General features: G+C 38.4%; 2 protein-coding genes across 7 annotated transcripts in view; one reads left to right on the plus strand and one right to left on the minus strand.

Annotated features, from left to right (window-relative positions):
- The window catches only part of FRRS1 (ferric chelate reductase 1), a 27,911-nt gene extending 14,671 nt beyond the window's left edge, over positions 1 to 13,240 (plus strand). For all 6 annotated transcript variants that reach the window (XM_048313077.1, XM_048313072.1, XM_048313075.1 and 3 more), the window contains 12 exons: positions 447 to 597; positions 1,426 to 1,605; positions 2,473 to 2,571; positions 3,103 to 3,250; positions 3,772 to 3,888; positions 4,683 to 4,798; positions 5,088 to 5,174; positions 6,081 to 6,178; positions 6,351 to 6,409; positions 7,175 to 7,318; positions 8,413 to 8,474; positions 8,576 to 13,240. In XM_048313077.1, coding sequence (XP_048169034.1) covers positions 447 to 597; positions 1,426 to 1,605; positions 2,473 to 2,571; positions 3,103 to 3,250; positions 3,772 to 3,888; positions 4,683 to 4,798; positions 5,088 to 5,174; positions 6,081 to 6,178; positions 6,351 to 6,409; positions 7,175 to 7,318; positions 8,413 to 8,474; positions 8,576 to 8,668 — 1,354 coding nt within the window. In that variant the 3' untranslated portion in view covers positions 8,669 to 13,240. The remainder of the gene's footprint in view (positions 1 to 446; positions 598 to 1,425; positions 1,606 to 2,472; positions 2,572 to 3,102; positions 3,251 to 3,771; positions 3,889 to 4,682; positions 4,799 to 5,087; positions 5,175 to 6,080; positions 6,179 to 6,350; positions 6,410 to 7,174; positions 7,319 to 8,412; positions 8,475 to 8,575) is intronic.
- PALMD (palmdelphin) overlaps positions 12,971 to 22,385 on the minus strand; it is a 47,298-nt gene continuing 37,883 nt past the window's right edge. Inside the window, exons 5-9 of the mRNA XM_048313079.1 lie at positions 21,723 to 21,837; positions 20,797 to 20,830; positions 20,589 to 20,699; positions 18,789 to 19,886; positions 12,971 to 14,630 (exon numbers count right to left, since the gene is read on the minus strand). Coding sequence (XP_048169036.1) covers positions 14,587 to 14,630; positions 18,789 to 19,886; positions 20,589 to 20,699; positions 20,797 to 20,830; positions 21,723 to 21,837 — 1,402 coding nt within the window. The 3' untranslated portion in view covers positions 12,971 to 14,586. The remainder of the gene's footprint in view (positions 14,631 to 18,788; positions 19,887 to 20,588; positions 20,700 to 20,796; positions 20,831 to 21,722; positions 21,838 to 22,385) is intronic.

The raw sequence follows: 22,385 nt of genomic DNA on the forward strand, positions 1-22,385 counted from the left end.
GGGATTTGGAGACTGAGGTTTCTTTACTCTTTCTAGTTAACTTCTCACTTCTCATACCTGTAGTATACAGTGTTAAGAATCTTTTTCTTTGCTTATATTTAACCAAATGATATGTATACCCTCCTGTTACACTACTAGCTTTTTGTGAACTACAGGATAAAAGCAGTGCAACTCTTCTCTGAAGTTCTAATCTATGCCACATACATGAATGTTTCTTATCCACTGCAGCATGTGGTATTATGTTTTAAAATTCTTTTTCTACTGAGATTTAAAGTATTTTCCTACTTCAATCCCTAAAATGTAGATGTCTCCATAATAATGAGGGTTTTACAAATAGTTTGTGTGAACTATAGAATTTTTTTCCTTTTTTTTCTTTTTCCTTTTTAAAGTAGTGGTCAACTATAAATGTATACAGTAATTACTCTGTACGTGTTGTGTTTTTTAAGAGCCACAGTTGTGAAGAAATACAGGATTTTCTGGGTAAAGATTCCAGGTCCCATTGTTTCTCAGACTGATGTGCTGTCCCCAACACCACCTTTGCATGCAACATCAGAGGCTATGTCAACTTCATACCCAGTTTCCTACATATCAAAGCCAGTAAGTAATGATAAACCTAAATCAGGCTATCTTTAATGCTTGTGATGGATGGAATTTAATGAGATGACATTGCTACACAGCCTATTAACAGGAAAGGAGAGATGATGGATGAGTAACTGATATCTAAGACTGAGAACATGGCAGCTGCCCTCCTGTTTTAGTTGAGTTGCCTGAACTTCTCAGGGTTAAATGTTCTCATGCACACAGGTCAGAAGATTAACAGAACATTTAGAAATTAATGACCAGAAGATATTATGCATACTTGTCATGAGAGGTGGGAAAAGACTTATTCTGGTCTTGGCTAATAACTTCGTATTTAGCAACCGCAGGCTCAGAAGCTTTCTTCTCAGAGTTCATCTGTGTTACTGACTTCTGTTACTGAGTTTTGAATGGATTGACCAAACGTTGCTATTTGATCCAGGATAACTGTGACTTGTAATCAATGTATTTTCTCAATGTGTATCAGTGAAGTTTCTACTTTAAAAAGTAAACACAAAGCTGGAGTACCCTTCTTTTCTTCCTCATCTTACAGCTGGTATTACCTCTCCAAATATTAAACCGAAGGAAGTTTTTCTGAAGTTCTTACTGACTTTTCAAAGTTATTCTATTGTAATGTCTTTAAAGTGAAAATTCAACTCAAATATAGCTTGGAATTCATCACCATTTTACTTAGTAGTCCTAGGGTAATTGTAGACATGGTTTAAGAGATTGGTGTGTAGACATAGATGACATTGTTGTTCCTTGTATGCTTTTTTTCTACCATGGGTGGAAAGGGAGGAAGAGAATAGAAACTCTCATTGCTCACAATTTGTTTGTTTGCTTGTCTAGTTTAGTGCATCAGGTTGTGGAAGTATGAAGTTCTGCATTAGGAACCCTTCAAATTGTGATCCTGGAAGTGCTTCCTGTTTTTTTCTCTCCTTCCAACAAGAGGAGAGTTCAGTTTTTATTGAAATGAGTGGTCCAAGTGAAGGATATTTAGCATTTGCATTATCCCATGACCAGTGGATGGTGAGTGTTCTATTTTGTTTTCTGTAGTTGCTCTTGTGATGTTAGTAAAGTTTGAATGGAAATGCATATGGAAAATGGAAATACTGTCAGATGTCACACAAAGCGTGACTCTCCCATAGTGCTAAAACACAAGTTGTTTCTTATAGGTGGATATTCACTTTTAGCTCAGGAGTGAATAATTGCAGTAGAATTTCCCTATGGATCTCTCTTATGGTAGAATTCAGCCTGTCTGACTGAAATTCCTGGTTAGATCAATCTTTATTTATCCATCCGAAAAATCTTACCTATCAGAGGCTGAGTTGTTATTCTGAAAACCATTTGCATTTGATCCTGGAATGTTACTCCTATACAAACAGTCTTAAAAAATGTTTAAAGATACTTCTTTCTAACTTACGTTAAAGTGAAGGGATGATGCTGTTGACAAATTCATAGTTGCACAAAGGAAATGCTATTTATATTCATATCCCTAATGCAGGAACGCTTGGTTCTTAACAACACTTTTTTTACAGCTGTGGAGGAAAAAATCGTGTAACTGAAGTGGATTTTTAAATAGCTTCAACATCTTTCTCTGTCTTGTCTAGTTAATTTATTAAAATTCTAAATAATTAAAGAAACTTCTGATAATGTGGTTGTTACTCTGGAGGGGAGTGTGAATCATAATGTGTTTCTGTGTGTCATCTCTTTGACTTAATGTGGTTTCTCAGTAATAATGCTGATGTGTTTGAAAGATGGGAAATAACAGCTTGATAACTGCTAACTACAGAAACCGCTCAGGTCTTGCTGCCTATATTAAATCAAAGACCATTTGGAGACTGCCAGTGGTGTTTTTTTATTGAGCTACAGATGTTTTTCTTTTCAACTCTGCAGGGTGGTGATGATGCATATCTGTGTGTTAATGAGGATCACCGCATTCACGTAAGCACTGCCCATCTGAAGGAGCGAAGTTACCCTCTCTTGGATTTAGAGGTATGTTTGAAAACAACTCAGATGCTTTCACAGATGTAGCTTTGAAGCAAGGTATGCTGCTGCTTTGTGCTTTTGTTTTGCACAGCAGGTGTAAATACTAAGGTGGATCCATAATTCTCGAAGGTGAGATTGGTTGGGCTCTTACTTCCTAGTAAATGTTAACTTTGGAAGTCTAAATTTAATATGTAAAGATAGTCACATGGTGGGAGCTTATTCTATTTAGAAACTTTGTGCCCATTATTAGTCTGTCCCTTTGTTAGAACTGCAGTTGCAACTGATATATCCTGGGCTAAAGATTGTTTAATCTTTTGAGCTGTAAAAATTAGTGATAATAAGTTCAACCTGTACGTTGCTATGTTGACTTACTGACATGCCTCTTGTATGCCAATTTAGAAGGGATCCCCCTTCCCTGCATTATTCACATTCTTTCTTTGTACAACAGTGACACTCTTGTCTTTTGCAGGGTTACTTTTAAGCCAATTACTCTGGCAATCTGAAAACACTGGGTGTTAAATATCTCCTGTTTTACAGAATGCCCTTGAAGACGTGTCATGGAGGCTTGCAGATGGTGTTCTTCAATGTTCTTTCAGAAGGCGTATTCGTCTCCCTGCTTATAAAGGGAGATTTAATCTGGATACCAGTTACTACATCTTTCTGGCAGATGGGGAAGCTAGTGAAGGTAAGCTTGACTTATGTATGGTTGCTTTTCTTATAACAGCTCTAAATGAGTTAGTAACCCTTCTGTAAGATGTGGCTTAGCTGAGAATTGGTGTCTGAACTAAGGTTTCCAAGTTTGAGGCCTTTAATTCAGTCACCTTTACTGCTTCTCTGGATCATGGGTTTGCTTGTGGAAGTTACTGCAGATTTACTCATACATGTGTGCTCACTTGATGAGAGGAACTGATACCTTCTTGAGAACTGGCCACATCTCGTTTTAAATGGAGACTAACATTAAAGGGACTTATTCTTCATGTCTTGTGCATGTAGTGGAGAATGGTATTTCCCATAGCTGAATGAGCTGGGTTTTGTGCATCAAGTGTGCAGGATAGCTTAGATGATGTTAGGTTCTTTCCACAATGTGTGTTAGCTTGTATGATTATGCTCAGCTGTCACAACAGGGCTTGCATTCATGAATGGGCACACTTAAAAGTGCAGTGGCTTTCATAAGCAGGAAATAAACCAATTTGTGTCTCTGCTCAGGCGGACTAATACACAAACATCGTCGTCAGCCCCTGGTCACCGATGGACTGTACAACGTCACAGGTCTTCCTCAGGATATTGGAGGTTCCCGGTCCCCGCGACTTATCAAGGCTCATGGTAAGCTGCAGTTTCTAGTTTTGTGTCCCAGTTCTAGACTTGCTGAGACTGCAGAGTTATTGCAGAATAGGTATTCCCTCTTGACTGTCTGGCATTCACGTTGTGTATTCTGTTGGCTAGCAAGATCTGCTACTCTGGTGGCAGAGGGAAGCCACTAATTTTTCATTTTGAGAACAGTGTTGTAAGATTCATTTTGCCCAGGAAAATGAACCTGTACTTGCCTTTTCCCTTAAATTTATAATTATGACTTGTTTACCTCTATCTCTTTGTATTTCAAGGTGTTATAGTTGCATTTTTGGTTTAGTTCTATTTGAAATGAGAAATCACTCAACTGGCAGTCTGGAGACACTGAAGTTAACGGTTATTTTTTCTCCCACACTACTGGACTTTAATGCAGGTCCATGACAGAACTGTCACTCCTTCTTTGTCACACAGATTGTAGCAATGTCATTTTTCATCCTCTGATGTCGGAGTTGGTGATAGAATGGCTTCTCTCACCAGTATGTACAAAGTGTATTAGCATGTATGAAATGTGCAGTAGGCAGAGCTGCTCTGTTGTGCTGTGTGGGCAAAGTATGTTTATCTTTTGCGTGGGTGTTTCTGTCCTCTAGGAAGATAAAGGTTATAAAGCTGTAGCCTGAACCAGGTGATAGGTTTTTAATCATAGGTAAATTCTGACCATGTGCATATGGACTAAACTGTTACATAGTTTTCGAAGTTGTATTCATGTGCACTTAAGTTACCTATTATTTACCTTGTTGCACTTCTTGTGTGTTTATTTTTTCTATTTTCAGGAGCACTGATGTTTGTTGCTTGGATTACCACAGTTAGTATTGGTGTTATTGTTGCACGATTCTTCAAACCTGTCTGGTCTCATTCATTCCTATTTGGAAAGGAATTGTGGTTTCAGGTGGGCAAAATCTCCACATATCTCCAGCTGTATTTTTTAGCATTATTGCAAGCAGAACTATAAACGTACTAGATTGAAGAAATAGACTAAGCATGGTATGATTTACATCTTACCATGTAATCTTATAAAGTTGGAACAATTAAAAATCAGAAGTTCATCTACTTTACTAGTAAAAGTAAAGTCTAAAGTGGGCACTAAGTGTATCTTTTAACTGGAGGTCTATTTAATGTCTTTTAATGATGTATTAAGAAAGCTGTAGAGTTTCTAAAAGCAAACTTACCTTTTCTAGGTGCATCGTATGCTTATGCTGACCACAGTCATGCTTACAAGCATTTCTTTTGTGTTGCCTTTTGTATACCGAGGAGGTTGGAGCCAAGTAAGTGTGTACTTTTTGTCTTCTTTGTTAACTCAAAGGTAAAGGTGGGACTAAATGAGTGAGGAGGTCCATGGACAACTAACATGTTACAACTATTTCTAAGCAAATTTCTGTGAAAGCTGTTCTTAACAAGGCTGATTTCAAATCCTACCAACACAGAAGAGGAATGTTGTGTCTTTTAAACTACAGCTGAAAAACTTCAGTGTTTTCCTTCCTTCCTCTTTCCCCCAAATAAATTCCTTACTCACAGTTTCTTTATGTACTATTTTGGTCTTGCTGTTTCTTTAGAGAATATGAAGGGGACAGTAAGGCTGTGATGGCTGACATTAGCATGGTAAACCTGCTGGAATAAGTGTTTTTGTGAAATCAGACATGACTGCATCCAGTGATAAGCTTAGTTTGGAGCAGTAACTAGACAGAGATTGTATACCTGTTGCTGTCACCTGTACTCTAATGCAAGGTGACATAAAAAGTTGGAAAGTCTAGAGAGTATCTGAATTCAAGGTGGGAGAATACAGTTACAGGTGTGAACTAGGGAAATCAAATAAAATGTTTTCAGGTGAGAGAGAAGACCAGTGCTGGGATGAGTTATAAAGTAGGCCTATCCTGAAGACACAGGATTGACGCTGGAGAGCTTGGACTATGGCTTCTGTAGTAATATTAGTCTGCTCTTCAGCTGGTAGAATTTCTCAATACAGCAAAAAGGTGGGACAAACCTTGAGCAGACATACCTACCAAGGCAAACAATCTCCATCTGGCTGCAGGGCAGCTTATTGTGTCCTGTTGCCTCTGCTGGTGCTGCTCCACTGTAACTTACTAATATAATGATAAATAAAATTTGCAACTTTTTGGTATCTTTTCTCCCTGTTTATATATTTGTATTTAAGAAAAATGTCCTCTGTTTAGCAAGCAGGTTTTCATCCTTATCTTGGCTGTGCTGTGATGGCCTTGGCAATCTTTCAACCACTTATGGCGGGTTTCAGACCATCTCGTCACGCGCCAAGGTACAACTGACTGATCAAGTTACAGCCACAGGAATTACATGTGACTGTTACTTTAAAAATTCTTTTTACAATGGAAAGTTTTTGCAACTTGAAAGTAAGCAAAAATATTCTTTGACATCTGCCCCCTTCCCCCAACTATGTAATCAATAAAATGTGTTTTATTGTTTTGTAGGAGGCAATTGTTTAACTGGTTTCACTGGAGTACTGGTACAACAGCTAGAATATTAGCTGGTGAGTAGAAGTAATAATTGTAACTCTAATTTAACTGATTTAAAGGAGCTTTGTCCTTTGTCTGGGCTGTTGTTCATCTAAAACATCTATGGACATCCAGTCCAAGCATGTCTGAAGGTCCTTTTCCTTGTTGGCCATGTTTTGTGTGAGTTTTAAGGGGCGATTGGATGCAACTTAGAGAAAAAGTAACTTTAAAACCAAAGGAATTACTGATAGATCTGAAATAACTCTGTAATGAGGACCTTTTCTTATCTTCAGAATTTTTTTTTTGTCCTGGAAGATATGAGAATAGTGTTCTTACAGTAGCATAGTTCAGTGTTATTTAATAGGAGACAGGAATTTCACTTATAGACCCAGAAGCTGGGTTTAATTCTATTAATAGAGGCAAGCTTCCAAAGGAACCTTAAGCACTAATACTGTGGTGACTGGTCTTGTTGGTAGTCACAAATGCTAGTGTTTATGTGGCTGGAATGTGATAGGGCAATAAGCAGGTTGAAAAAACCATCTTGGCCTTTTCCTTTTCTTCCTGTCTCGGCCCTCACACTACAAAACAACCCCACGCAAACAACGCCACGCAAACAACCCCCTATCCCCCCCCGCAAAAAACCCTCAACAACTTTCTGCTGTATGAACTCCTTTAACCTCATTCCTCAAGCAGTTTTAGGTAATACATGGGAAATCTATTTACAAAAGCTTTGAGAGCATTTTTAAAGTATACTGGCACAACATTCTTACTGGCTTTTTTATCTTGTTTTTACTGACTAGTGGTAACCATGTTCTTGGGAATGGATCTGCCAGCACTTGACCTGCCAGATCCATGGGACACCTATACAATGATTGGCTTTGTGGCTTGGCATGTTGGTACTGATGTTCTTCTGGAAATACACAGCTACTGTCTCGTTCGTAAAGGTACAAACCCACCAAAACTCCTATTGTTGCCTTGCTTGCTGAGCATAATACCAGTGTGGACTGAATTTCAGGAGGTGTTGTTTGGCCTCTAACTTGGAAGCTGAAAGGGGGTAACTCTTGAGTAGTAGTGTCCTATAGAAAAATTAATATGGAAGTAAACCAGTTTTCAAGACAAAAGTGTTCTAGAAAAGTGGGGTTTGTGCCATTTAAAATAGTAGCTTCTCATTTCTCAACCCATAGTTCATGGGGGACTGAAATGTGCAGACTGAAATGTGTAAGTATTTTCTGAGAATCTCTTATTTTTGGCCATAATTTTGATCCCAGTTGGGTATGTTAAGTCCGGGTTAACTCATGCAGATTTAATCTGCATTTAATTGTTGTCAAATTGCTGTTATTGCAGGGGCAAGCTTGAATGCTTGCCATTTTGACTGACCAAGGGAAGAAATGTGAAATCCTGACTCCAGTATGTCTAGTGAAGAGATGGGTAGTAACTTCATTGGAAATTGTTAGCTCCAGTGGCTGGTGTCACAGGGAGGAGATGACTGTGCACATGTGAATGACCTGTGTCTAAGGCTGAGATGAGGCATCTGCAGAATTGAAGAGTGGTTAATTAAGAGTCTGTGTAAGATGGCATGTGAAGGAGTGATTATAAAGGATGTGAATTTAAATTTAACTGCAGTAATTACTTCTGAGAAATAGGGGAATTACCCTGAAGTTTTTGGACAATAAGTGTTCTTATGTTAGCTAATGAAAATAATACTTAATTAAATCCAGTTATGTTAAAATGTAAAAGGAAAAGGTGTTAGCTCAAAACTCAATGTTTTGATTATTCAGTCTAGCAAAAGAGACAATTTTTTTTTCTGACTTCAATGTCCAGAATTTACTTTTTGTAGGTCAGCTCCAGAATAATTTTTCATTTGTGCTGTGAGTGTGATAGTAACAGGTCATGAAATGTCAAATGAAGCTTCCAAGTCCTTTTCAGATTTGATGCTGCATGAGACTTAGTCACAGGATCAAGACTTCTGCAGTATAAAAATGAAACCCCCCTTCCTCTTAAGGGCAGATTTGACTTCTGTTTTTCTTCCCATGAACAGTTGAAGTGATAGAGGATGACAGAGTACAGATACTGCAGTCACTCACATCTGCAGAAGCAGAGGTGAGTCACAATTTGGTATCTAACTGCTGTGAAATCAGATGATTCTTTGTTTAAATCAATAAAAAGACTGACTAATGACTTTTCTTTCCCTTTTCTTGCAGGGTTGTCTGTTTAAACAGATTGTGTTAACCATCTATGTCTGTGGAAATATAGTATTCCTTGTTGCCTTCCTGATAGCAATCAACCAAGTATGAAATAAGTATTTGAGAATTTTGTGATGAAATACTGTGCAGTTGAAAAATCTGCAAGGAATACTTTTTATTGCAACTTTTTTCTCAACGTGTCCCTGAAGATATAATTGAAGAATAACAGCACGTGCATGTCACACTCAGTGTTAGGGAGATCTGGAATTCAAATCTAGAGAGGAATCCTGCAAAAGCTGTCTTCTGATGGGACTTTTAATGGGAACCTTTGCCTGAGTAAGGAATGAAATCTCTATTTTTTTTAAGCACACTAGTTAATTTGATTGAAGCTTATGGGTTAAAAGAAGACTGAGAAGGTGTGCTGAAAATGTTATTTTGGTAGACAGTTCCCTAAACCTTTTGTGAATATTATTGGGGGAACTGCTAAGATATGACTGATCCAGATCAATCTGTCCACTTTACTGTGTTCTAATGATATGTGATAGGCCTACTTCCTGCTCTTGATAGTTTTGTGCATAAAGAAACCCCCAACCAGACAAACCACAAAACTTAGTGAAAAATTGTCACAAATGCAGGTTGATGCATGAGCTAAATAGATAAAAATAAAATGCAAAAACCACTGTCTGCTCTAAGAGCAGTGTACTTACACAACAAGCATAGGAGTTTAGGAACTTCAGTCCTTTAGTAAAACCGCCATTTGCCTCACTCAAAATACTGCTGTGTCTCATCCCTCTTGGTGCTTCTAAACCGTGAAGAGAAAATGTGTTTTCAATATAAATGCATTAAAACCTATTGTAACTTACGCAAAACTCAAATCTGGAAGAACCTTTCTCTTTTTATGGATTTCTGTTTTACTGTCTTTGGTTGCTTGTGGCTTCTGAATTACTTGACTGTTGCAATGAGATGGATTTATGCCAATTGATGCTTTAATGGAAGTGAAAATACTTGCTCTGGAATGTTGCAGTTGTATTTGTGCTATTGAGCAAAATGTAAATTGGGAGCTAGGTTAACTTCATAAAAAGCAGCTTCTGTTAGTGTTAAGTGAGAGCCCTTTGAGCTGGCATATCTAGAAGACAGAACTATAAGAATTCTGCTGACAATTCTATTCTGAAAGAATAATGGAGGGTAATCTTTTAGTCAACAAAAGATTTCTCCAAATGTATGAACTAGGTACAGAGACTGGAAAGGCACTGTATTGCTTAACTTTTTTGGTTCATGGTTTGCCTAGGTATGGAAGGATACTCTTGAAGTGGCATTTTGGAAATGAAACCTTAATATGCTGTGCAGTCACGGTGCTTTGCAGTTGTGTTTTGTGGCTCTGAACAGCTTGCTCCCACACATCTTCATTTTTCTTACTGAAAAGTATCGATTTTTAGTTGTAACAATTCAACATATATTTTTAGGCTAGGACTACTAAGCTAGCTGGGAATTAAGGTGTTGGGAGTATTGGATTGAATAGTAAGTAGTGAGGCCTGACTTGGTACAGACTTTTACAGCAGCATCTCTACAAGTATGGCTAGCTCTAAAATACTTGTAGGTGTGGGTCAGGTGGTGGTTCTCTGCAGTTACTAAAGCTGTCTCGTTCTGTGTCTTCCTGCACCTTCCCAAGTCCATAGTGCCTGTTGCATGGACAGGTAATATTCAGGAATATTCAGACACATTTGTCTGTAGTCAGTGATCTTTTTGGCTGCTCAGATATCTGATTTAGCCATAAGGGTGGTTATGGAGCTGGGATTAATCCCTTTGTCAGCAGCAGCTGACTGCGAGTGAGTCTAAGTTGAATCATCCCCCTTAAAAAAGTCATGTGCAGATTGGGAAAGGGGGACTACGAAGAAGTGAGTCATGACCCAGGTTGAAGGGCAAGAAGCATGGAGCCAATTGTGTGGGTGTGGGGGGGTTTTTGAGAACTCTGATCTCAAAAGCCTGGGAATCTCAGGCTCATCTACTGCTAAAGTTTTGTGGGACTCTTTTGTCTGCTGTGAGTTTATAGAAGAAAAATCACTCAACCTAGGCATGATTGATGGCTTTTTAAATTAAGGTTAATGCTGGATTCTTTCTGTAATACAATAGCTGTACTGAGGGTTTTTTCATTTACATGTGATAATGAACATGGGTTTTAAAAGATGAATGTAAATATCTCAATAAAAGTTCTTGTCCCTTTTAGTAATGTGAAAATACTGTCAAATGGAAACTAGAAAAGTCTTGCCTAGGAGCAAAATGGATTGTCTGGTTTTTTGTAGATGTTGTTTTATAAATTAAAGCTATCTAAATCCTTCCTGTAGAAACTATTGTTGAAATTGAATGTTAAAATAGTTTCACATTTTAATGGAGTTTCTTTTCCTCAAGAAGAAAAAAAATTCCTCGTTCCACATGTAATGCAACTTTAAAATTGGAAAAATTGTTAGTTGTTCTGGATAACTTCTTTCTTCCCAGTGCTTGCAATATTGTCTAGTTTCTTACGGGAGCCCTTATGTGCAGTATTGTAACTTAATTGATTGAAAGACTTGCTAATTTTACATCATTTCTGTTCACACCACCACCCCTGCCCTTTTCCTGCATGATTAATAAGAGGAAGTAATGTGGCATTGCATTCTAGTGTCTTCCAAAGTTTTTGGTATACCCCTTTGAAAAAAATCTGTGGAAGTGTTTGATATTGGCAGGAAAATAGGTGACGGGTATAAATTTGTGATCAGTCTCACAAGTACTTTACTGGTTCAATTAAGTTGTTAGGTGCAGCCTCCAAATACTGGTCATCTGCTCTTGGCTTAGCTAGAAATCATGTTCTTTGCCTGTGTTTTGAACAAAAATTAATTGGTGCACACAACTCCAATGTAATGGAATTCACTGCTACTTTGTTTCTCTTGAAGCAATTTTTCACTAGTTGATGTTTCAGGCTTCAGAAAGAACCAGGGGAAGGTGTACTTAATTTCTCCTTCTCACACTGAGTGCTACATTTTTTTCTGTTTTGTCAGAAATCGAAGATGGGGAGACGTCCAGGTCAGTGTAATAATGGCCATGTTTTTTCCTTCACCTGGAGAAGGCTGAAGAGACGATTGCCTGCTTTGTGCATTCTGTCACAGTTTGTAACACTACGTGGCGCCCTTGTTCAAATAACAGCACTTCTGTTTTGCTTGCTTTCTGTAAACTGTCAGTGAGAGGTTGAGACATGTGAAGGTTTTCCAAAATAGGAAGGTTCCTAAATGAACTAATTGGAAAAATTTTCATGCTTTATGAAGAAACTCGATCTTTAAATTCAAGACAGCTCATACAGGTGGTCATTATGGAATGGGTGTTGGCTTGATAGCTATGCTTAAGCTTTTGTTTGAGCAGGTATGGATGGTTTTCTTTTGTCATGTGGGTATATCCTTTTCCAGACAATCAAAGATGAACAGCAATCCTTGCGGAAAAACTGCAGTATTCTGCGTTTCTGTGCAGAAGTTAATACCTTCGTGGTTTTAGACCTTTTTTTGCAGGCTGAAGTAAGAAGAATCCGAGTGAATAGAAGGATGGTTAACAGGGATGATCTGCTAGTAGGTCTGAGAAATGCTTTGCTCACATAAATCTGATTCCAGCTTTTCTAAGGGGTTTGAGTGAAGGGAGAAACTGTTACATATCCCTGAGGAAGTGGCACAGGACATGTTTTTCAGAACATGCTTGGAACCACCTGTTTTAGTTCATACCTGACCTAGTTCAACCACTGTCTAGCTTCTGTTGGTCTTCCTTGTGCTGTGCAAAAGTGACTTTACATAATGTAAACCACAAAATTGCATCACTCTGAATCAGCTATTTATGATAATGATCCCACACAAATGATACTGCACTTAAAGACTCTAGCTTTGGCTTTGCTTCAGAGAGACTTTTGTCTTGCTGGACCTTAGAAATCACTTGGCTTTAATGATTAGAGTTTTGCATAGCATCTCTACTGACATTTGAAAAAATATTTTCCACCTTGTATTTCTGTTCTTGTTGATACAGGATGCAGGAAAGCTCTGGGGCTGTAGCACTCAGATGATGAACACTCCTGCTTTCCAGAAGCACAAAACTTTTCAGTCTTTCTTTTAAACTACTTTGACTAGTATTGTGATGGTAGTTGCTCCGTTTTCCATGTTATTCAAGTTTAATAGTACAGGTTGTTGGGGAGGGCAGAGGATGAGTATCCATAGCCATCTGCTGCTGTTACAAAAACTGCTCCTGACTTCTTCATATCCCTCACCTACTCTCATTTTTTAGTGTATCCTTAAGAGTTGAGGGTGAAGCCTTCTGCTCTCACAAACAGCAAATAACAGCAGAAGCATAAGGAAAAAGCCCACCATAGAACAACAACAACAAGCAACAGGATAGACATAGAGGAAGTGTACTATAATAAAATTTATTTGTTCTTATCTACTATTCCACTCTCCAGGTAACAATTTCTGACAGATCTTAAAATTTGAGATTATTCCCCACATCAGACTGGGAGCCACCAAATGTTTAGAGGCTACAAGTCAGTCAATTACTACCATCGTGCCTCAGTATGAGGTAGTAACTTCAGTTTCCTGCTTTGAAAAGAAGACCAGTGAAAAAATTATAGTAGGGTTTTTTGGTTTTTTTTTTGCTGGTGCACAATTTGAGTCACCTATACCAGAATACCACAACCTGAGCTTTATCTGTTCAGTGTTACAAATGAGGCTAAGACCTAGTGAATTAAAGCTGTTGGACTGATTTGAGTATAAGGGTGTGGTGTGCTGTGCTATGAGGCACTTTTTCCGCCCAAGAACTATGTACTGGAAAATCTCACTTGGATGTGATTTTTCTAGGTGTGATTGTACCTTCTTTTAGGGCCCTTACATCCTCCATCATGTGGAAAGAATTAACTTGTTCTTTGGTGGGAGCCTTGAAACTTGCTGGAGAACAGTGCCCAGCATTGGCTGCACCTGTAACACATCTTTGTTTGCATCTGCAGGACAAGCCCTTGGCAACTCAATATTTCTGGTGGGAGGCTTGCCTGATTTTAGCTCCCCAGCCAGCTGAAACCTAAACAGTATGGTTGTTGGGTTTTTTTCTGTTGTTGGGGTTTTTTTTGTGTGTTTGTTTGTTTTGGTTGGGTTTTGTTAGCTTGTTGGTTTGTTTTGTTTTTTGGTTTGTTTTTTTTTTTTTTTTTTTGATGAGCTGGTTGCCTGTCTGGCAACCAGTTTCTTGGAAAAGCAGGGCTTTCTCAGCAAGCTGGGAGGTGAAACCATGGTCAGGAGGTCAGGCTGTTTGTATTATTATACACAGGATTTATCTGTGAGGTTGTGGGTGGGCAGCATGTTTGTGGGATGGTGAAGAGAGCAGGGTGTGAGGATGGCTACACTGTCATATGTAACATAAAAGGGTGAATGGACTATGGAGCTCTAGAAGGTGGCTAAATATTTAAATATGCAGGCTTAATTATTTTTGGTTTGTTCTGTTATCACTTAAAAAGGAATGCTTTACATTTAACCCAAGGTAGTATAATTGGAAAGCACTTTTTATATTTACGTTCTTCCTGCTCCTCTCTCACATTTTGCTTTTTATCAACCAATGCTTTTACAAAAAGAAGGCTGAAACAGCATTTTCAGTCAAAATTAGATTGGCACACTTTAATGTGAAACAGTGCCCCATGAAGTTCCATGGAGATGGGTGTTTACCTGCTCTGTGTATATAGCAACAGCATATTTCTGATTGTGAGAACAGGTATGCACATGTCTTCATACTTGTATATACACTGCATTTATGGCTTTAGGTAACTTCCCACTACTTTTAACAAAATCCAGGATGTGATTTGTGTATGTGTGGCAGTTGGTCAAATCTGGAAGTCTATTAAAGTCCATTGGATTATGCAGAGGGCAAAATAGCCCATGAAACAGGAGAAAAACAAGCATTATGATCCAGAAAAAGTATGTGGAAGAAAGTCTTCTTAGCTTTATCTGCTTTGAGTGGTAAATTTTACTTCCATGTCATTACAGCTGTTAAAGCACCTTTTTCCCCAGCTTTGCCATTCTCATCCTCAGAGCTGAAAAAATAAACAAACAAAGCCATTGCATTTTAAGTCTTTCTTTCTATTTCTGAAGCAAAATCTCCTTATTTAGAAAAATGAAGACTACACATACCTCCGGTGGTTAATCCAGCAGAATAAGCGTTGTTTTAGTGTTATAGAAAGAAATCAGTAAAAGGTGTTAGTTCTGGTAATTTTGCAATGAAGTGAGTATATTAAGAAACTGCTCTGTAATAGCTATTTAAAAATTAGCACAGCTATCTTCTGTTTTGTCTCTGTTACGTTCACTAGCATATTACACAGAGTTGGTTTTGCCCTTGACTGGATGCTGACAGATTAAAAGGATGTATGAATAATTAAACAAACTCTTTGTTTAAACTAAACTCCTCAGTGGGAGCTGTAACTGTTTGGAAACCTTTTAATTTTCTGTGATGCTCAGAGAAAACTTTCTTCTTGGTGCTGTGAGTCAGTGTTCAATCAGTCATGTTTCTGATTTCATCTGATGCAGTAACAGTACCTGTGTAAACATCAGTATGGCTTTTGTCTGTAACTGGGTATAGTGAGGGTAAGTTTGAAAGGGACGCTGCAAGGCAAATGATTTAATGTTAAGGTTATTTTTAGAACAGCAACACAATGCTGTTGTTTGATATGTAAAAGCCTCCCCCCAGCACATTGTTGATCTGAGAATGCAGTGGGAATAATCTCCATTACTCTGACCCGTTAGTTTGAAGAGTCACCCAAAATAGCATGTCTCATTCCTTCACCCTGCATACGGCTCTGCTGAGATGAGGGGTCAAAGCAGCTGTTTACTTGATTTACACATGTCAGCAAGTGTCCAACTTGAGTTATGTTTTGAATGCTGAAGTTGCTGCAAATCATAGAAGCATCTGAGTGTAACTTTATATCATAGAACCACTGATGTTAACCTTAGCTCTTACAAAGACACTGTGTACTTTTTACAGGCTGAGGAATTCTGAAGGATTCAAGTCCTCAGTGTGGTTTGAGAACAGTCAGTCTGATGCTTCACTTATACCTCATAGTCTGTTTTTTTTCTTGCTCTGTACATTACAGGAACAGATGGTGTGCATGAATCTTCATTAAAAAGGATTTTTGTATTTTACTTTCTTAAACACAAATGGAGCTGTCTCCATTGTGTTTTTTGAAGGTTGCAATGCTTCCAGTGGTAAGGAGAAAAAAAAGCTCATCTAGACTAGCTAGCTGCCAAAAGCCTTGGACCTTTGTGTCCCATGAGAACCTGTTCCACACTGTCAGTAGGTTTTGCTGCTTACTCAGCTTTAGTTTTGCATTTCCTTACTCATTTCACTATGTCTAGCCTTTGTTCCCTCACAAGGACTTTTCATTTCCCTAATGAGTATTGCATCTTCAAAACATTTGCACTTGAACTAATTTGCCTGAAATTTAAAGAAGAAAATAAGCTCTAATAATGCAAATACAGGTGTACCAATTAGTGTTGTCATCCTTTTCTCTGTATGGTTTTTCTGAGGGCACATACTTTGGGATATTGGTGGGGAAAGGAACTTGTGGGGAAAGGAAAATTGTTGCTATATGGAGAGACGTATGTCCTACATCTTTGTAAGCTTGTGAGCATGAATAGCTCCTAATTTAATCTGATATTTCTCTATATAGATTGGCACATGGAACAATTCCTCTGCTTCTGTGTCCTTGGCCATCATTAGCTATTTCAGTTACTTGTTCTGAAGGTTCATTTCTTTCCTAAAGAGCAATTGTTACGTGAGGGGCCATCATGCTGGTCTGTCCTGTGATTCTTTGCTTTCCATTGTCTTTCAGAGTCCTCAGTGCTTGTTTAATGTTTAAATGCTGCAAGTGCCTCCTAAAGCTTCAGTTTCAGAGAGGATTAGTTTTTCTGTTTTACTGTTTGTTGTTTTAGTAATGAATGATGAGCTACCAAAAATAATTGGCTCCCCTCTTTTCTCTAGTGGTGTTTAGGGTGAACCTGCTAGGGTGAGCATCAATGGCTGCTTTGAAAACAACATACTTCTCTAAGAAACAGCTCTGTATAATACATTGTTCTAGATGTAGAGAGGCTTTCCTGGTTTTGTTTCCCTTTTAGAAGTCTCAGTAGGATTATAGGTTTGCTTGGGAAAAATTGAGTCACTTCCTGGCTTTTTCCACTGATCAAAAATGTCCCAGGGAGTGACAATAAATAATTGGAGGGCTAAAGAAGAATATGGCTTAGTTCCAAATTCTACTAGCCATTAAGATACTCACTTGGAGGCAGTGCTGACTGGGGGAATTTTTGAGGCACTTGCCAAACTGCTTGTAATTTAGTTGGGATCCATTTTTCCCAACTGGCCATTTTCTTACTGGTGGAATAGTTATAAGTAAATGGGTGAGACCAAATACTGATTTACAGGACAGATTCTCAAATATCTTTGCTATATTTGCACTTAGTCCCCTTTTCTGAAAGTAAGTATTTGTTTTCCTTTATCCTCAAATGAGAGATAACCAAGATTGTTTGGGAAGTGTCTGAGTGGAAGGGAAAAATGTAGATATTTCGGATGCTTCTCCTGGGAGACAAAAATAAACAGGGGTTGTTACGGATAGAGGTGCTCAGCTAACATCTCATGGCCTGTATATGGCCCATCTGAATGATACTGCCAGCTTGTAGTTACTACTTGGAAAACTCTTTCCCAGGATACCTTCAGGAGCACCCACTCAGCAGGCTGTAGGATAAATGACCTGTTTCAGTAGAAACCTGCTGGTGGGTGGGTGTGTATCCCTTCTCCATTACCCTATACATATATGATGGGGGAATTAAGGGACTATGCCCAAAATATAATGGGCTGGACCAGCTTCTGGAGTGGTTTATCTTGCCTGTACTACTTCTGCTTCCAGTTGCTGGCATAAGAGCTGCTAGCAGCAGCCCTTGGTACTGGAGGACACAGGGAAGCGCACAGATGGCAGGATGGTGCTTGAGGAAAGCAAAGGTCCTCAAGTAATAAAGTATAGTGGCCTTTTTGATCAGAAATGCTGGGCAGCACTGCTGGAATATTTCTGGCTGTTGTGTGCATGTCTCCATGATATTGATGCTCTTAAAAGCTGAGAGCACTGCTTGCTGAGCAGCTCTTCCCAATCAGCGCCTACTGATGCAAAAATACTTGAAAGTTCTTACATGATCCAATGATCATCCTCTCTCCTGGCTTTACACATAGTGTAAAGAATTCCTGGGCTGTCAATACAGCTTTAGGCAGGGCCCAAACTTATATTTTTTCTGCAAATTGTCTGGAGGGAGAGAATGTGGGATCAGGACCCCTGATCTTCCTGTAATTCAGCCAGAGTGTTCTTTGCTTCGAGTGGAATGTGAGTACTGTCTGAAATCTGCTGCTCTGTAAGTATACTTAAATGCAGTTTAATTGTCTGCACGAAAGTGCAACATAATCATAAAGAAGAGTTTTCTATGTTTCTGGAAGATTTTGCTATTGCTTTCAAACTTCTATTATAAAACTTTATAGTAAGAAATAGATACTGTATGTATTACTAGAATATAAAAAGTATTCAAAAATAACTCTGTGTACTATTGGACTAACCATGTATAGTGATGAAAACTGTTTCATTATCTTTCAGAAGCTATGAAAAATATCTAACTCAGGTTAATGAAAAAATGTTAAAACTTGCATAAACACTATCAAGTCAATGTTGGCAATGTTGATTCCTTAAAAATACGAAGTAAAGCTAGTTATTAAGCAGTCTTTCTGATTTAAGGTGTAACTTGGATGATCTAGGAAGTAGTTGGAATGCAGACAGGTACAAAAACATGCCAGTGAGGGAGGAGGAAGTGTTAAGTAGCAATGCTGTTAGTTACCTGCAAGAAATGAAAACTAATTCTGCCAATTGTGGTAGCATTAATGGAACTTGAAAGAGAGCTACTTTTAATCTTTAAAGGTTACAGGAATAGCTGTTCTGTGATAGTTTATTTTCCAAATTTTGATACTGTAATTAGTGCATTGCTAAAGACAAAATAATTCAACAGATCCAAAATGTAGATTGGTAAAGAGCAAAGAAATTACTATTAATAGCATATTAGTCTGAAACAATCCAAACAATGCAAGAAGTGAAACAGTTGCCAGCAGATAAGAGCAATATCAGTTTGCTACATGAGCGAACAGCAGTGACACGATTTTCCTTTTCTGTTACCTGTTAGCGAGGGATCTTCTGTACCATCTCCAGACATCTGGCTGTGAAGATGAGCATGGTGTGTCGGTGAGCTTAAGTGTTCCTCTTGTTCTTGCAGGGAAATGGAATTTTTGTGGGCTACCTTGTTCAGGCTTGCACCCAGACTGCTCACAGGGTTCATCTGTGGGACTTCTGTGGTTTTTCTGTTGGGTGGCTGATAAACTTGACTGTAATGGCCTATGGGATGATATGCTGGTTTCTCAGATTTGCTGTCATCTTCATCATCGTCATCAATGATAACTAGTTCTGCACGGATAACTCCATCATATTGGGACAACTTCTGGTTTGCTTCTGCATCGTCATCATCAATGCGCTGATAACCCATGAAAACCATTGTCACTGGTTCAGACTCATCCACGTAACAAGGTACAGCCTGGACAATGTTGTATCGAACGTCTTCCTCATCTTGAGGTGCAGGGGATGTTTCATTAGGATGACAGGGATTTAAAAACCTTGTCTCACTGTGTCTTTCTCTTGTATTCTGGTAAGGTTTTAATTCCTCATGTGCAGCATTTCTTTCTTCATTATGAATCATCCTGTTTTCATGATTAGTGTGCACTTTCTTCTCTGAATGGGAAATTACTGGAGAGGGAGACTTTGGTTGTATTACCTTTGGAAGATCAATCCCATTCTCTTTATTTTGCTCCATAAAGGGCTCTGTTTTGGGGGAGATCTCTGTCTGATGATTGCTAAATCCATTCATCTCTCTTTTGTCAGTGCCTTCCGGTTTTGGTCCAGGGACTAATTTGTCTTTCTGAGGAGTAACTGGCCTGCAGAATTTGTTTGCAAATACAGGTTCATGGTACTCTGTGGGAGACTGAGAATTTTTTTCAGTTGCCTGCCGTAGCAGTTCTTCCACTTCAACAGGAGCAAGTTCATCCATCCCATTTTGTGTTGTGCTCCCATTTGAGGATACTGCATAGACTGACTTCCTGCCATCATCATAGACTTTAATTCCTGTCTCTTTAAATTCCTTTGAGGGAAGAGGTATTGTTGATAACACTGTGTTTTCTCCTGTCTTCATGTCTTTTTCAACCTTAATTTCCATGGCAAACAATGCTGTTGAAAGAAACAAGTGCTTAAACTGGTAATGCAGTAGCTGCAAGAAATACAGGAGTTCTGACAGTGATAGAGAACATCTGTCAGAATGCATTATTTAATATGTGAAATTATCACATACACAACTACTATATTAGATTCTCATTTTGAATGTCTGCTTTTATCCCGTGGAAACAAAATTTCATTTAGATCTAATTCTGTGAGGAAAAAATCAGCTGTTGATGAGACAGTTTTCAGTATAGGATAGACCAAGAAATCCAGACTTAACCTTGGCCCCTGGCATTATGCTGGACAGTAGGAGCTGAAAGAGCTCAATGTGCTGCGATGCCAGAGTCTTGGGCACTCTGAAGGGTTAGGAGGCTTTGTAGTAGTTGGAAAATAACCAGAGTACTGTTAGCTGCCCAACAGCTGTAAGTGCAGATAGAAAATGTGAAATGAGTGATATGAAGGGAGTCTGTACTTAGTTATGACAGGCAGAGGAATGAAGCACTGGAAAGAAGTGTCAATGGTGTTATTCTCAGTGGCACATATCTTACACCACTCCCTCACCTCTCAGTTTTGATGACATAACTGGTAACACATCTTAAATGAGAATGTCTCTCATATCTGTAATGTCTATTCTTTGCTTAAAGTGTATTAGATTCAATATATAGGAAGCTTTTGTACATATTGACACCTTCTGGAGTTACTAATAAGCAGTACCTTTTCTCTTTTCTTCATCATCAGTATCAGCATGTGCTGTACTTCTCAGTGCAGAAGGTCTGAAATACTTGGGAAGGTCAGGTATGCTGGCATATATGTAGTCTGCTGCCTCTGAGTAGAGAAGATCCACAGATCCACAAAGCATTAGTATGTTTTAACTTACTTCTACAAGGACCTTTTAAAAAAATATTCTTTTGACTAAACGTACCTTTTTCAAATCCTGCTTTTTCAGTCTTCACAGACTAGGTGGGAAAGAGAACCATTAACAATAAAAGTGATAGTTACTTTTAAGATGTTAACTAGACAGTGCTTTGGTTTCCCTGATAGTTTTAACCTTTTGTGTGTGCAGCTTCATACAGAGAAGGGGCTAAAAGTGAAACATGCTCAGTTGGAGCATGGTGAGTGAGAAAGTGAAATTTCTGTGAGTTTTTTTGCTGATATGATTCCAAGTCAAACAGGGAAGGACAAAAATATTATCAAATGTTTAAATAGTGACCTAGCCTCCCACTGTGGCCCAACCTGGTTGGCTTCAAAGATTTTTTTTTTTTTTAAAGGTTCTACTTTGGCTTTCCAGTTTTACCTATCTCCCTGTGTATCTTTAGAGAATGTGTGTGTGTGTATGTGAGAACAACTGGAGAGATGAAGTTTAGTTTCATCGCTGTATTTTTTGAGATGATTTAAGATGATTTGAAAATATTAAAATGACCTTTTGACAAAGACTAATGACTGATAACATTGTGTTTCATCATAACCTCTGTCGGGGGAGAACATGATGCAGCTTAGCTGGGCACATCACCTGAAGGACTATGAGTAGACCAGGTCTGTACCTGGTCTGTACCTGTTATGTCTGTCTCTGGCTGAGATGCAAAGTTGCCGGGTGTCAGTGGCAATGCTGTTTTGTGGAGATGTGCTATAGATTGAGTAAAGGTAGGAATCACTCCCCCACCCCCATAAATAAGCAAATAGAGAGGTATGGGCACTTAAACAATGTAACATCTTGACCCCTGGTGTTTGAACTGCTGTCACTTAAGATAAAAGCTTGTGACCACTCATGGGATCCAGCTAGTTCCCCTTTCCCTGGTTATGATGATGATTGAGTAATAAATTCTATTTCTGGAATAATATAGCACTAACCTTTATTATGTCTTCTGTTGTTTTCTCAACAGACTTCAGTCTCTTTAAAATGGCTTCTTCCTTAGCTGAGACTTCCATTTCTTTTCTTTCCAGAGCCTCAATTTCCTTCTCCAGTCTGCAATCACAGTTGCATTTGATTTAATATTAGGCAGAGGACAACATTGTAGAGTTGATGCATTGGGAATATGGACATTAGTAGGGCTGGTTCTACTTACCTGGTCAAACTTTGCTCTTATATGAGGTCAGCTTATAATTTCACACACATTGGGAAATACGTGTAAAATAGTATTTTCATTTAAAAAGAAAAAAACCAAAACCAAACAACAAACAAAGCCTTCCACATGTAAACATGAACTATTTTGCCAGTTAGGTTTTGGCTGATAGGTTAATTATTTTCTTTTAAAAACCTTTATTGTTATGTGCAAGGAATATTGAGACTCAGGAGTTAAAATTTCTTTTGGGCTTTCGACACTTGCTGTAGGTATATATGTTACAGCTCCCTTCCCTACCCTTATGTGTTAAGTCTATGTTGTATTTTTTGCATGTTAAAGCTGAGTACAATGATTAAAGTATCTTTTTTTCCTGATGAGAGTTTTTATTTTCTTAGTGTATGACAAACACTTCTAGACAGAAAGGTCCAGGATAAAAAATTTAATCTCTTTA

The sequence above is a fragment of the Corvus hawaiiensis genome, chromosome 9 (assembly GCF_020740725.1).
Source record: "Corvus hawaiiensis isolate bCorHaw1 chromosome 9, bCorHaw1.pri.cur, whole genome shotgun sequence".
Taxonomy (NCBI): domain Eukaryota; kingdom Metazoa; phylum Chordata; class Aves; order Passeriformes; family Corvidae; genus Corvus; species Corvus hawaiiensis.